The following is a 15708-nucleotide window of genomic DNA, read 5'->3' on the forward strand; positions in this document are numbered from 1 at the left end:
ACTGAGGGCAACATTTGGTTCATTGTATTTTGTCATAGACATAAATTTTCTTGCAGAAACATTCCTCCTTTTTCTCTGCTATATGAAATAAGGAGTTCTCTACTGTTCTGTATTGCTAAGACTCTGTTCCATTCTGTTTATATTTAAGGTCAGTGGATTACCAACTCCAGATCTAAGCTGGCAACTCAATGGAAGACCAATTCGTCCTGATAGTTCTCACAAAATGTTGGTGCGTGAGAATGGTGTACACTCTCTGATCATAGAGCCAGTCACAGCTAGGGATTCTGGAATCTACACGTGCATTGCCACCAATCGAGCTGGTCAAAACACATTCAGCCTGGAGCTCATTGTTGCAGGTATTCTCTTCATGCTAAGATTACACGTTGAAAATTGTTTGAGGTGTACATGAAATATTGAAAATGTAAGTTGAAGTTCTCTAGGAAAGACTATGGAATTATTATCCACTAAAATTGGTATCTCACTAATTCGAGGAGGTGAGTGTTTGAACTATCTTATGTTCAAATAAATACATATAGTGCATGGTTACAAATGTGAAAAGAGACGTGTAACTGTATTTGTTACTTTGACCCAGATCCTTGTCAATGCTCCGACCCCTTTGTGCCCCTCCAGAAACACAGAGGGACTGTAAAACTGCCATTAAACTGACAGATGAAGATATTCCTGGTAGGAAGAAAACTCTGCCTCTGTTCCACTTGTCACTCGAGAATAGGGGGCATGCTGGAAGAGAGAGAGGGCCAGAAGGCACTGCAGCCAGCAGAACAGTCATTACCAGTTGACATTGGGAAAGCAATGGAGCCCAAACATTTAGCTAAGTTTGCCCCCGTCTCTTGAGTTCTGTGCTAAACACAATTCAGCCAGCCCCTTGCAATAGCTCCAGTATTAACACTGTATTTTGCAGGGATACAGCAAGTGCTTGGGGATCTGATAGGTATGTAGCAGCCTATCAGGCTGATTGAGAGGAGAGCTTGAAACTCAATAGGACAGCAAGGAAACTAAAAAGGTAACATTAAAAAGGATCAAATGAAGTCCTCCTTCCTCCAGAGAGGGTATGAGAAAAAAAATCATATGACAGATGTTAATCACATCTCTTAATGCACTAATGGAAGGCATTCAGATACTACGGTGAGGAGCACAGCCTAAGCATCTATACAAAATAGGATGGGGGGGGGGAAGAGAGTAGTGGACTATCTTGTTTTAGTGGGGTATTTTTGTTTTGCATTTTGCAGGGTGTTGGTCATATTAGCTCCTGGAACCCATGGTCACAGGACATTCAAAAGACTATATGGAAGAGGAATAAGTTGAAATGACACTATTTATGTTAAAATATTTTATTGGTGAACAATTAGCCACAGTGCAGAGCATATGCTGATGGTCAGCTGGGCAAAGAAGAAATTTTATCCCAAATTCCTTTTGTGTATGTGCACAATCAACCAAAAGATATGCTACTACATTTGTCTGAAGTACACTTGAGGCAATAATGGAGACCACAAACCAGACTAGATTGCCAAACTAAGAGAGAGCCCAAATAATATCTGTATGGGACCAGTTTTGACAGCTAATGGGCACACCTCACAGGATCCCAAAAATGAAGCCTCTTTCCTTTAACAATATTGAGTGTGCCTTGTTCAGCTGAACTGAGAATTTAAGCATTTCACCCTGCTCTATTAGAACCCATCTTTCTCCTATTAAAGTCATAGACAGGACAAGTTTTACTTCCCTGAAGCAGGTGCGGGTCTAATGCAATTATTTTTAAAAGTTTACTGCCACTAAGTAGTGGTTTAAAATCTTCTACCATTTAACTGAATAACTACAATCGAGGCTGAATGGTAATAGAATGTTGCTGTAAATATTGTTGCCATTTCTACGGTGTTTTCACAGCTAAGGAAGAACACAAGCCACCTGTGTTTATAGAGAAGCTACAGAACACAGGAGTGGCTGATGGATATCCCGTGCGACTGGAGTGCCGAGTCTCTGGGGTGCCATATCCTCAGATATTTTGGAAGAAAGAGAATGAGTCACTTACTTACAACACTGAAAGAGTGAGGTTAGAGCAGTTTAGTATTATATAATTAATCTCACTGACAAAGATCAAAGTAAATCATAACTGAAATAACCTTCAGGGGATATGAGATTGTAAGACTACTTAGTGCAAGGTTCACAAAGGGACTAAAGGTGCCTAACTGCCACTTTAGCTACCTAAATCCCAGAATCAGACCCTCCTGGGATTCACAAAATCCCCACTCAGCTACCCCCAAACCCTGTAGGCACCTAAACTCATTCTATGCTTAAATTTTTACAGTGAAAGTTCCCTATGTTTCTGCCTCTGAGCATGAGCACTGCTGCCCCATGGCAGACATACAAACACTTAAGTCCCAGTGGTTCGCACATGAGGGGAAGATTCACAAGCCTGTAGGTAAACTCTGAGCCCATTTAGCAAATGAGCTATTTGTGGGAGGACTTACTTAAAATGAGTGGGGGATAGGAGGAGGATGACCTCTCTTGTAACTTAGGGGTGAGGATTCTCAACTGGGACGTGGGAGAGCCAGTATCTTGTGTACCTACTCCAATGAATTTAATTATTTATTCACAGTGGGAAGGATTCAACAGCAGAGGCTGAAGGAGCCCCCAGTTCAAATCCCTTTTCACTTCAAGTAGAGGGGGGACTTGAACCAGATGTTTCCTTCAGGCAAGTGCTCTAACCACTGGGCTAGAGAGTATGAGGTTGCTCCTCCCCAGCCCCAATCCAGCATGGGTGCCTAATGCTAAGAGAGAGTTTGTAGTTGAGGATTCAAGCAGCAGGAGGTGCCTATGTCAGTGGCTTCTGTGAATCCCATTCCAAGGTGACTGTCTCCCACATTCATTGTGTATATGTAAACATATACATCTGGAAACAAAGAATATAGGCCCCCATTCTGTGAGTATCTTAGGAAGCAGTGCCTGAAAAAGATTTGGGAACTGTGGTGGATAATCAGCTGAACATGAGCTCCCCTGTGATGCTGTGGCCAACAGAATTAAAGACGATCCTTGGATGCATAAATGGGAATCTCACATAGGAGTAGAGATGTTATTTTACCTCTGTACTTCACACTGGCGTGACTGCTGCTGGATTATCCAGTTTTGCTGTCCACAAAGGCTAGTGATAAATTGGAGAGGGTTTTGGAGACAAGCTACAAGGATTAAAAGCCATGCTTTATAGTGACAGACTCAAGGAGATCAAGCTATTTAGCTTAATACAGGGAAAGCTAAGGGATGACTTGTGTACAGTCTGTAAGTACTACTGTGGAACAAATATTTAACAATGGCTCGTCTATCTAAACAGAAAGGAAATTTTCAATCCAAGGCTGGAAGTTGAAGCTAGACAAATCCAGACTAGAAATACAATGTACATGTTGTCATTGGAACAGTTTACCAAGGGCTGTGGTAAATTCTCCATCCCTGACAATTTTTAAAGCAAGACAGATCTTCCCCAAATAACCCTTAGAGCCTATGTGCTATACAGGAGGACAGACTAAGTGAGCACACTGGTCCCTTCTGGCCTTGGATTCTACAAGTCTGTGAATGGGAAACCTAGACACTGAACTCGGGCTTCATGAACCCCAGTGACTTTTTAGAGGCTTCTTTGTGAACCTAGCCCTGAGTGTTTATTATGTGCTCTTAACATGAAGTAATTCTCACAGGAGGCCTGTGAAGTATTAATGTCTTCATCTACAAAAGGGGAATATGAGGCATATGACTTTCTCAAAACTATGAATATCTGTGTCTCATTCCTTAAAGGTCAAATTTGTTATTCTTCCCCCAAAGTTTCTTTTTTGAAGTTTTGACTTGGAAATGCAATTGAAACCTGAGCTCTAAAGTAGTGTCTTGAATTGTGGACAAGAAAAATATTGGTTACTGAGATATTAGCCAGATGTTAATTGTGCATCTTGACTTGTTTTAAAAATTAAGCTCAGATTCATTTTCCACTTGCTGTGCACTTCTCTCTCATTCCTTTAGTAGGAGCTGCATGTTCGTCAAGAGGAAATATAACCTATCATCTGTAAATTTGTTGCTTTAAATTTGTTCTTCTAATGATATGTTTAAACACAATAAACCATGTCCACACTGGCTGTTATGTAATTAAGTTTTAATACTTTTTTCTTGTCCCCCATTTAGTATGCACCAGGATAACCATGGCTACATTTGCCTGCTTATTCAGGGAGCTACAAAAGAAGATGCTGGTTGGTATACTGTGTCAGCTAAGAATGAGGCTGGGATTGTGTCCTGCACTGCCAGGCTTGATGTTTATAGTAAGTGCCTTCTATTCTGAGATATGCAGTTAAATTAAACCAATCTACCCAAAAACCAGCAATTCTAAAAACCTTAGTTTATACCACAAAGGCTTACACTGATCTCTTTCTCTTTTGTTTATAGTTTCTTCACAATAATAATGATCCTCATCAAGACAGCAAATACTCTGTCAAAGTATACTTCACCACCTTTCAAATACTTACACAAACCAAGCATGCCGGTTTCTTTACTTGCTTAGACTACTCCATCTAGCTTATTTACACATGCATCTTTATCAGTAACTCTAGAGAGCAGCATGACATTTTCTTTTAGTCCTTCTTACAATGCTCTGCTAGCATCAGCTTTTAACCTTTATTAGTATTACCTAAACACACTTGAGACTGGTGCCAATGGCAGATTCTGTTGTAGTTTACTACGTAATTAGACCAGTACAGTTTTTCTATTGTGAACTGATCTTAAACCAAACTTAGATAATGTTGGACAGCAATCTGACCTGTTTATCATTTTGAGCAAAAAGTTTATTCTTTTTAAGTTCACACAATAATGGGGTGGTGATGGTGTAACTTGTTACAAAGCAGCAGAGCCAAACCGGACTCTGCCTAGCTTTGTCACACCACATCGTGGAGGGAGACAAGGATAATCTGATTTGTTCAATTGGGCACCCACTGGAGTAATTCCATTGAAGATCAATTACAGTAGTGGAGATTAGAATCTGGCCTGCTATTTTCACCCTGGGGGGGAAGAATGTCTTGCAGCATTCTGGCGTAACTTTTCTGGACATCTTGGGAGCAGCAATGGCAAATTTTGTACTTGTGACTACATGCCCACTGGCCATCTTTCAGAAGTAAGGGTGGGAGGTGGTTGAGAAGGCTTAGCTGGTGAATTACACAGCAAAATAGTGGAGGCAAACAATTTACAGTCTTAACCTGTGTTATGTCCTTCCTGCACAAGAAAAGTGGCACTGACAAAGTGAGAGCAGTGGAGGAGAGAACAGGATTGACTGTTATGTAAATCAGTCCATAAAGTAAATCTAGAGTTGCTAATTCCCAGCCATTCAAGTGAAAGAATTTATCGGGAGTTTATAAACAGTACAGGAGTGTGCTTATAGTACTTCTGTTATCTGAGTTAAGAAGGGTGAACCTAATTTGTTTTTTTTCAAATCTGTAGCTCAGTGGCAACAACAACCTCAAACCACCAAGCCAAAGAAGGTGCGTCCTTCAGCCAGTCGATATGCAGCACTTTCTGACCAAGGACTAGACATCAAGGCAGCATTCCAGCCTGAAGCAAACCCAGTTCATCTGACATTGCAGTGTGGCTTGGTAGAGAGCGATGACCTGTAGACCTGAGCTGCCAGATCCATCATTTTCTTTCAAAGCAGAAACACTGAAAGCCATTGCCTTGACCAATGATACTTCTATGTCACTTTATGTAAAGCCAGACACCTTCAAGTACAAAAATCCCCACCTTAACCATATATTTCTTATTCCTACCAAATTAGGATAGGTAGCTGATTAATAGAAATGTTCACATTGCACAGAAAATCACATTCACTGTTCAGTTCCTTATGCCTATATTGCTAGAACTCTTATGAATAACCTTTATGAAAAAGGCCAAAATACTGAACTGAACCAGATTTTTCAGAAGTAAACAGTACAGTATTTATCACCGAGTGCCTTCCTAAGCAAGATGTAGATGCTACATGGTATTAATGGTGTGAGCAGTTTCATTTAAGGCTATTAGACCATAAAGGAAATTAACATGTATAGTTATCTTTTTACAATTCAAAAATGGTGAGGCAGAGTGGTAGCTACAGAGAACAAGTGCAATATTGTAAGAATAAAACAGGAAGGAAAAGAGAAGGAAAAACTGAAACAAATACCTTGTCTCTACAATGAGAAAGGAAATACATGCCTTAAAATGTTAGAATTGCCAATACTATATAGCAAGGCTGACACCTTTGTTAAGATTTTTTTATTTTATTTTATTTTTTTTTTGCCAGCGAGGAGGCTTATTTACAAACATACTACAAGGCTAATTTAAGCATAAATAATTGAACCTAGTCAAAATAATGAGAGATGAGGCATAATATACTACTACAGACAATAAATCCTAGCACCCAAGTAAGGGATACTTTTGAGGGAGAGAAAAATGCCAACAGTATAGTTTTACTACATAAGGTTAGCAAAAAGGGTTCAGAGGGGGAAAACTATGGATGTTTTTAGTGTTTGAGTTTTTTTAAAGCGATCCTAAAAACTAACAGAACACTGCCATTCACACGTTTGAAATTCCCAGATCAGCAGAAAGCTATGGAGTGAACATTTATGATTGTGTAGAGCTTGTGACTATGTATGAGGATTTTAGGAATGTAGAGCAAGTGGAAAAAATGGACTGAGTCTGCAATCGGAGTTTAAATGACAAACACATCATAGGGGATAGGCTAGTAGAATGAAGGTGGAGAAAAACAGAAGTGTCATAATATTATTTTCTTAAGATAACATGTGTAGGTGGTGAATGATAAATATTTGTTTTCTTCCCTAGTGTATGATAGACTAACCATGCTGTGGCTAGGGACTGCGTGCAGTAGGCGAAGACTTTAGCACAGAGGCTACTTTCAGAATGCAAAGCAATTCCACATCAAACTGGACTCTTCCTAGTCTACTGTACTAGGCAGTTTTGACTCTGACCCACTTAGTTTAGGTGAGAGGGCAGAAGAATTTTAATTGGGCCTCGGAGGGGGGGGAACTGAGGTATTGATGGTACGAGAGTACTTTGATATAAAAGGAACATGCTGTATTCCTTATATGAAGCACATATGGTTATCTTTCATTATTTATAATAAAAAGTGTTGAAATCTATCTCAGCTCAGTTATTCAAGTCCATTATTAGTTTATTGTTTGTGGACTACCATATATTTTGCATTACTGCTATACATATATTGTTTCATACCTCTTTGTAAGTATACAAACCAATTTTTTTTTAGTGACTGAACTTTAGCACAGAAGATAGTACTATTCTATGCAGATTGGTGCAGGTTATGACCACAGTTACAGGCATTGCTTATCTAAATTAATATCATACAGTCTGTCATATGGAAATATCCTACCTATATTTTAGAGTAAAGTATGTCTTATTTGCCAAGTTTTTCTTGACTGCTAATTTACTGTTTGTTTAGCTTAACTAGCATTATTTTGACACCTTTTATTTGTATTTATAAAAAAGTACTATCATTACTTTGGATTGTTGTGCTGACATAATGTGGGTTTAGCATCAATAAATATTACACAAACAGAAAATTGTCATTTCCTGGGCAAAAGTGACCATAGCTATTTCTAAAAAGGTATCCAAATATAGAATTTGGAAATTTAACACAAGACTGACGAGATTAGGATTGTAAGCTGGAAATAAAGTGACCCTTCTTAGAAACTTGAAAGAATCTGAGTTGGTTTAGGGAATCTCCTTCAATGATTTAAACCTGGGGGGGGGGGCAGGGACGGGGGAAGGAACCTTTTATTACGGCGTAATAGTTTAGTTTAAAAAATGTTTCATATTCAATGTGCATCTCCATTCATCCTGCACACATTGTTGCATTTGAACTGTCTATAATACCCAAACCATGGTACTTACCCAGTAGAAGAGAGGCTGTAATTGTGTCATAGAGGCCATCTTGTGATTAAGATCAGTTCTTGATTATGTTTCTATTTTAAAAAAAACAAAACTATTTAGTAGGTACACAGAATTGTTTGGCAAACCGCCACATTTTCTAACAGATTATATAGCACAGTATACTTGGTACTTTAAGGCAGTTAAAAGCTCAGTAATATTATCCTAGTGTAAGAACAGCCTTTACCCAAAGAAAGACAGTCCTCACTCTAAATTGCAAAACACTAAATCCAAGAAGAAAAAAAAAATGTTGTACTCCATATGTTGCAAGTTAATACTTTGCCCTCCATGTAAAGAATAAATTATTCAGTACAGCTCTAATTTACTATTTGGTTTATATTTAGGAACAGTTCCATACAATTAACCCCACAGCAACTCACTCAGCAAAACAAACAGAGTCCTGACATAAGTGGTAGTAATGCCATTGATACCAATGGTGTTGCCCGTGCTTGCTTACTAGATCTGTATTGGGCACAGTAAATTAAATCTGATGGGGCTTTTGAGAACCAGAGTACTTGTTTTTAAAACAGCTTGTCCCTCTAGTTTGCTATTGATGTGTTAAAAGTAGCTCCCATCAAATAGTTTATGGAAATATTTTGCTTCTCAGACAAAATGTCTATCCTTGACTTTCTTCATACATACCCATGCACAAATTAGGGATGTAAATATTGTTTAACCAGTTAACCAAGGTTGCAGCCAGCATAGGGCAGCCCTGGGACCCTTCCAGCGAGGGTGACAGGATTAACGGTTAAAGTCAGTTAACGGTAAGCCTAATGCTTCCCGGTTAACCTTTTACATCCCTAGTACAGATAGTAAAATCAGGTCTTAACTAAAAAGTAAGGCTGTTTAAAAATAGTAATTAAAAACTTGGCTGTGCTGTAAACATTGAGGATGTTGTGGGTTTACCAATGCACAAATAAATCAGTGTAGCATAAGCAGGGAGAGACATAGGTTTGTAGCCTTTGGGCAAGCACATATGTGAAATTCACTGACTCATCAAGGTCATTTTATGGAGGGAAATTTAAATGTCTAAGCCAACTACACCCAACTGAGGCTACCAACTGTGACTCTTGGGTATAATTGATAATGTAACTAGTTCCTGTTGGAGAAAAACAGAGTTCTCACTCTCAGGTTGGGTGCAAGTCAGATACTTTATTTTCTCTAGCAATTGCGTGGAGGGAGAGAGCAAAACAGGTCTCTCTCCAGGTAAACAGTTACAGCAAGCATTTATACCTTTTGTTACATAAAATGGGTGACAGCTGCATTTTGTTTATAGATATGTCATCTTATTCTCCACAATTTAGACTATAATCTACATTCCATACTTATCTAACACAAGGTCACAACAACTTCTCATACAGTTCTTTCCCACTCACCTCATAGAATCCTCATGTCTACAAATCTCACGTTATTAGGGTTACAGCTAGCCTGACTCTTGCTCACCTAAGGGGACTGTTAGGGATTTGAAGGGGATTTCAGATTCAGTCAGTTCTTTCTCTACTTCCACACCACTTTGAGACAGTGGAGAACTCTTTGGTCTAAAGTCCTCTGCAATTAAGTGTGTTAGAAACCCTCTCCATTCAAGCATATTTACAAAGCAATTCAAGACTACTTCATAAGGCGGCTGCATCTAAAGTTTCAAAGAGCTATGGGGAGGAGGAAGCCTCCCATTAATAGCAATAGGAATGAGGTGGCTGAATCCACCCATTTTACATAGAATGTGTTCTCAGTTTTTTGGTTTTTTTAGTCTATGAACCACATGTTAATACATTGTGGCTTGCAGACCAGCTAGCTTCACTTTGATTACAAAAACTTGGTGGCACCTACGGCAGTTGCTTACATAATCTAAAGGAGTTTTACCTACTTTTAATAGCTGGAAACAAACATCCAGCACTTCATGATGTTTCACAGATACTTGGATCAAAGGCAAATGAACCACACTGCACAGTTTGGGAACACCTGGCTTTAAAATGTTTAACTTTTTCAGATACATTACCTTTTAAACATTTTTCTGCACTTTGTATGGTAATGAACACCTCAATTTTTCAAAAACACATCTTATCTCTGCCTCCAGCCCAGGTAAACAGCCTTTGTGCTCAGTACTTCATGGGGGTTTAAACTTTCCCCTGAATCAATAGAGCAGCGGTTCTCAAACTTTTGTACTGGTGATCCCTTTCACACAGAAAGCCTCTGAGTGCGACCCCCCGCTTAAAATAGATTTTAATATACTTAACACCATTATAAATGCCGGAGGCCAAGCAGGGTTTAGGGTGGAGGCTGACAGCTCGCGATCCTCCATGTAAGAACCTCGCGATCCTCTGTGGGGTGCTGACCCCCCATTTGAGATGAGGATCTGCTCCACTGCTACCAGTGCAGCCTCCAAATCATAATAGGCTATGCCTCACCTAGGGAGGAGAGGGAATCATCTAATCCAACTAGATTAATCATCCAGCATTTTCCCCCTCTATCAATTCCTATCCTTTATGGTGCAGATGGTGTTCTGCATGCTGCAGTTAATAACACCTGCACCAACACCCCAGACTCACTGCTTATTGATCATTCTGCACCTGTGATAAAACAGATTTGCCCACATTAATCTAGTTCTCAAATGGCAACAAGCATTGCCCCTCAGCACCCTTCTGCTGTTTATCATGTGACTTAAACAGTCATGGTTCAGTACAAAGAAGAGGATATACGCCTGGAACACAAGGAGTTCATACAGTATGCCCATTCTTTGGGTCTGTAATCTAGAATTTGGCTAAGGCAAGCATTACTTAAAGGTTAGGTGCAAAGACAAAATAAATTGATTAAATCCTATGCTGCACTATGTTCCTACTAGAAGATCTGGGGGTTTAAAATAAGGCTCAAGTGCACTCCTAGGGAGAAAGTCCAGACTGAGAAGCATCAATACCTGCAGGGAAATGACCTCATAAATGCCTAAAGAAGAGCTGAGACTAACTTGGATGCTGTGACTCTAAAGTGACTGCAGTGCCATATATAAAACATTGGTGAAGGGTCAGACTCTACTACTGACCTCACCTTCTACTTCTGTAATAGTACAACTAAGCCAGAAACATCTCCACAGCATGAGAGATGGGGGAAAAGAATAGTAGATGGCCACTGCTCAGACTGATTAGATCAATTACAGCAGAAGCTATACAATCTCATCACACTGAATGAGCTAGATTTTGCCAGACTCCATTTTTTAACCATTTAGCTAAATATGCTGTTGAAATTGTTTGGGTCAACTTTTGACCTAAAGTTAGCAAAGAACAACTCTCTCAAAGTACAGCTAAAAGGGGAAATTGTATTCCCTCATTTCCATTATACAAGCAGCTACCCCTCTGATACTTTCCATTATACAATTGCTCAACTTAAAGCCCTCTGCCATTGTTCTAAATACTATCCATGGTGGTTTGAAACAGAACTGTGCTTGTCAACTCAACTCTAAGATATCCCTTCCCACATGACAGACAGCATATCTGCTTATTCTTTGCAAATTTTAAGAGACTATTTAAATATCTAAAATTACAGGTTTTTATCTGCAGTACCTTCCTTAGTTCCCAATGAAGGATTATCATTTTGTATGGAAAAGACTGGAAGAAACACAGCATAGTAATATTTCACCACTGCCCTCTATGACTTCCTATCAATACATTTCCTCTCCCACAAGTCTTTAGAATCCAGCACTTTCCTACACAAACCACTAAGTGAATTTGAGAGACTACAGATAAAGCAACTTCCATTAATTCTGTATTTACTTTTGCTATACAGCCTCTTGTCAGCTATTAATTTACATATTTCAGTCTGACCAAAAATGAATTTTCTTTAGTAGGTGGAACCCTGCAATGACATTCACGAACATGTCAGTAATATTTTCATTGGTGTAACTAACTCATCTAATAACCAAGTCGCAAATTCTATACAGAGCACAGGAATGGTAATCACAATAGTGTATAACACAAGAGCAATTCCCTTATAAAGCAGAGAATGAAAGGTTTAAGAAGAAACTAAGTTTGTCTCGCTCCAATGTTCCACCCAAAATAATCAGTTATATGGCTTGTATACTATGTGGATTTCTAACTAAAAAAGTACATATGTAATATTACACTATTCTCTGCTGCAGGGGCGGCTCTACCTTTTTGGCCGCCCCAAGCAGTCATGCGCGGGAGGCGCCCCGGAGCCGCGGACCTCCCGCGGGCATGACTGCGGAGGGTCCGCTGGTCGCGCGGCTCCGCTGGACCTCCCGCAGCTGCGGACGGTTCGCAGGTCCGGCGGCTCCGCTTGAGCTGCCGCAGTCATGCCTGCGGGAGGTCCAAAGGAGCCGCGGGACGAGCGCCCCCTCCGCAGTCATGCCTGTGGCAGGTACGGTTGTCCCGGGGCTGCGGTGGACCTCCCGCAGGCATGACTGCGGCAGGTCCGCTAGCCCAGCCTGCCGCCCCCCCGGGAAAGGGCCGCCCCACGCGCGTGCTTGCCGCGCTGGGGTCTGGAGCCGGCCCTGTTCTGCTGTCAGTTCTCTCAGAAGTAATGTATGTAGAGTACATAAACATTTAAGGAAAGCCTGATGGACAAAAGTAGAGTTGTCTTAGTGAAAAAACTTACTTACCTCTTGTAACTGTTGTTCTTCGAGATGTGTCACTCCTGTCCATTCCAATAGGTGTGTACACGATCGCCGGAAAGCTTTTCCATAGCGGTACCCATGGGATCAACTATGGAGACCCTGAGAGTGGTGCCTTTATGGTGGTGCATATATGTCCCTGCTGACCCGCTGCCTGCTCAGTTCCTTCTTGCCAGAGTACTCCGACAGTGGGGAGGCGGGCAGGATTTGGAATGGACATGAGCAACACATCTCGAAGAACAACAGTTATGAGAGGTAAGTAACCGTTTTTACTTCTTCGAGTGATTGCTCATGTGCATTCCACTAGGTGACTTCCAAGCAGTTACCTCAGGGGAGGGGTCGGAGTTCACCTAATCGCCGAATGTAGGACTGCCTTGCCAAACCCAGCATCATCCCTCACCTGCTGGGTAATGGCATAGTGGGAAGCGAAGGTGGGAACTGAAGACCAGGTTGCCACCTTGCAGATGTCCTGGATAGGGACCTGCGCCAGGAACGCTGCGGATGCCATCTGCGCTCTGGTAGAGTGCGCCGTAAGCGGGGGAGGGGGGGGGCGGGGAGGGCTGGAACTTTAACCAGGTCATATAGCAAGTCCTGATGCAGGACGTGATCCATGATGAGATGCACTGTGATGCGATCAGGAGTTCCCTCATTCTTTCAGCGATAGCAATAAAGAGCTGCAGTGACTTACAAAACAGCTTTGTGCATTCAATGTAAAATGCTAAGGATGTCTAACGTCCAAGGAATTGAACATGTGCTCCCTGTTAGTGGCATGGGGTTTAGGAAAGAACACAGGTAAAAATATATCCAGGTTCACATGAAACTGGGAGACGATTTGGAGGACGAGCTTTACCTTCCCTCCACTCCGGACACACACATGAAGTGGCTCGAGACCTCATTGCCATGATGGTGTAGTCCCTGGCCCTGCAGGTGTGGGGCCCGGCTTCGCAAACTCAGGCAACGCCAGTAGCACCAGGAAACTGGCATCCTGAAGCCAGGCAATTAAAGCATTAAAACTTTGTTTTTAATGGTCTCAAATTCTGTGACAGATTTTTGGTCAAGTTGTTTCCATTAAAAAATTTACTGGTTTAAAAACTAATAACTTAAACTGCCACGAAACAAATGGTCCACAAACATTCCTTTCCTTCTGAAGCTTTTACGATGCATTGTAATCATTAACCAGTCTTTTACTATTAAACTTAAATGGCCAATTGAGACAAACAGTTCTGAGACCGTTCCACCGATTAAGACTGAGGTGGCAGCTGATGTACAGAATTTTCATTTAGCCTTCTGAGCCTTCTGGGCGGACTTTGTGACCTTGCCAGCTCCAGCAGCTTTCTTATCAACTGCCTTGATGACACCAACAGCAACAGTCTGTCTCATGTCACGCACAGCAAAACGACCCAGAGGAGGGTAGTCCGAGAAGCTCTCGACACACATGGGTTTGCCTGGGACCATGTCAACGATGGCAGCATCTCCAGATTTCAGGAATTTAGGACCATCTTCCAATTTCTTACCAGAACGACGATCAATCTTCTCTTTCAGTTCAGCAAACTTGCAAGCAATGTGAGCAGTGTGGCAATCCAACACAGGGGCATAACCAGCACTAATTTGGCCTGGGTGGTTCAGGATGATGACCTGGGCAGTGAAGCCAGCAGCTTCCATTGGGGGGTCATTCTTACTGTCACCAGCAACATTACCACGGCGAACGTCTTTCACAGACACGTTCTTGACATTGAAGCCAACGTTGTCACCAGGCAGAGCTTCACTCAAAGCTTCATGATGCATCTCAACAGATTTTACTTCAGTTGTTACGTTGACAGGGGCGAATGTTACTACCAGGCAGAGATCGGCGCCGTAACATCATGGGCTTCCCCCGATGATGAATCAATGCCAGCAAGAATGGACTCTCCTACTCAGGCTGAAATAGCTGCAAGATTCTGATGTTGGGTGCATGTGTACCATAAGTGAGATCCACATAGATAAAACATGTTAAAGAATCACAGTTACAGTAAGGTAATTAATCTTTCTATGGTATATAGAGTTCCTCCAAGAAAGTCTCAGGTGTGTGCTTTTTAGAAAACGTTGCAAAAATAACTGAAAGTCAAATTACATTGAAAATTTGCCACAAGTACTTTCACATGCAAGAAAATTTTACTTTCTGTTAATATTTGATTGAAAAAATGGTCACAGACGCCATGCATAAGCTTTTCTCCCTATACACCTAGGAACTTCTGTGAATGTTTTCCCAGATGCCCAGCATACCAACTGGTACAACATTTTAATGTCTTGCCTACAACTACATTGAGGCCCCAAAGCTTTGGCACATTGAGAGAGTATGAAATGAATAGGATACAACTGGCATAGTACTCCATATGCTTGAGAAACATCTTCAGATCACTAGAAATGCCCATTTATAGCACAACCTTCCAAAAGAATTGCAATGATTCAAACTACATTACGGGAGAACTATTTCCCAGGAACTGTGGAAAGAAGAACTTTCCTTATACGGAGAGGTTTCTGGAGCTGTAAGAACATTTTCTTTCACAAGTGTGCAGCACAAGCAGCAGTGTGGTTCTTGCATAAATACAGGATCTAATTCCAAAACCAGAGGTAATGGTGAAAGTAAAGGCCTACTGCAGGCACCCCCCCTGCCTACTGATTGATTGCAAAGCTGTTGTCTAGTAGGGACCATAGTTCAGATCGTCTCTTGAGCAGCAGAAAGGATCTGGAAGCTATTCAGTTCACCCGGTTACAAAACCTTGATATGGAGCAAGGACTCTTTCTGTGACCATGTGCCTTGGATCTGTAGGTGGTTCAGATGGGCCACCCCGTGGAAGCATCTATAATCAGCATCACCATGGGAAGAGAGATGCAGAACAGTACCCCTCCTTTGTAGGCCATTTGGAAACTTAGGCACTGGTTCAAAGAAACAGTATGGGAATCAGGACCACGAGATGAGAGTCCATATGATATCTCGTAGGTCAGTAAACAGACTTCAGCCAGCCTTGGACAGGGCAGAAGTCGATTCTGGCAAGAAGTGTCATGTAAGCACTGACATCATGTGACCCAACAGTCTGAGACAGATTCTTGCTGTTTTTGCAGCACTCTCTCGGAGACAGAAG

At 41.3% G+C, this 15708-nt stretch overlaps 2 protein-coding genes across 9 annotated transcripts in view; one reads left to right on the forward strand and one right to left on the reverse strand.

Annotated features, from left to right (window-relative positions):
* The window catches only part of PALLD (palladin, cytoskeletal associated protein), a 328370-nt gene extending 320713 nt beyond the window's left edge, over positions 1-7657 (forward strand). For 3 of the 8 annotated variants that reach the window (XM_045017800.1, XM_045017801.1, XM_045017799.1), the window contains exons 18-21: positions 149-356; positions 1900-2065; positions 4174-4307; positions 5476-7657. In XM_045017800.1, coding sequence (XP_044873735.1) covers positions 149-356; positions 1900-2065; positions 4174-4307; positions 5476-5648 — 681 coding nt within the window. In that variant the 3' untranslated portion in view covers positions 5649-7657. Of the gene's footprint in view, positions 1-148; positions 357-630; positions 1877-1899; positions 2066-4173; positions 4308-5475 lie in introns of those variants that run through there. The other 5 variants (XM_045017805.1, XM_045017806.1, XM_045017804.1 and 2 more) reach the window with 4 other exon arrangements.
* Positions 7658-13589: 5932 nt separating this feature from the next.
* On the reverse strand, positions 13590-14430 carry LOC123370903 (elongation factor 1-alpha 1-like). The gene has a single exon (XM_045017822.1). The coding sequence runs from the start codon at positions 14369-14371 to the stop codon at positions 13862-13864; it is 510 nt and encodes a 169-aa protein (XP_044873757.1). The 5' UTR covers positions 14372-14430; the 3' UTR covers positions 13590-13861.
* Between the last annotated feature and the right edge of the window lie 1278 nt (positions 14431-15708).

Source organism: Mauremys mutica, chromosome 5 (assembly GCF_020497125.1).
Source record: "Mauremys mutica isolate MM-2020 ecotype Southern chromosome 5, ASM2049712v1, whole genome shotgun sequence".
Taxonomy (NCBI): Eukaryota; Metazoa; Chordata; order Testudines; family Geoemydidae; genus Mauremys; species Mauremys mutica.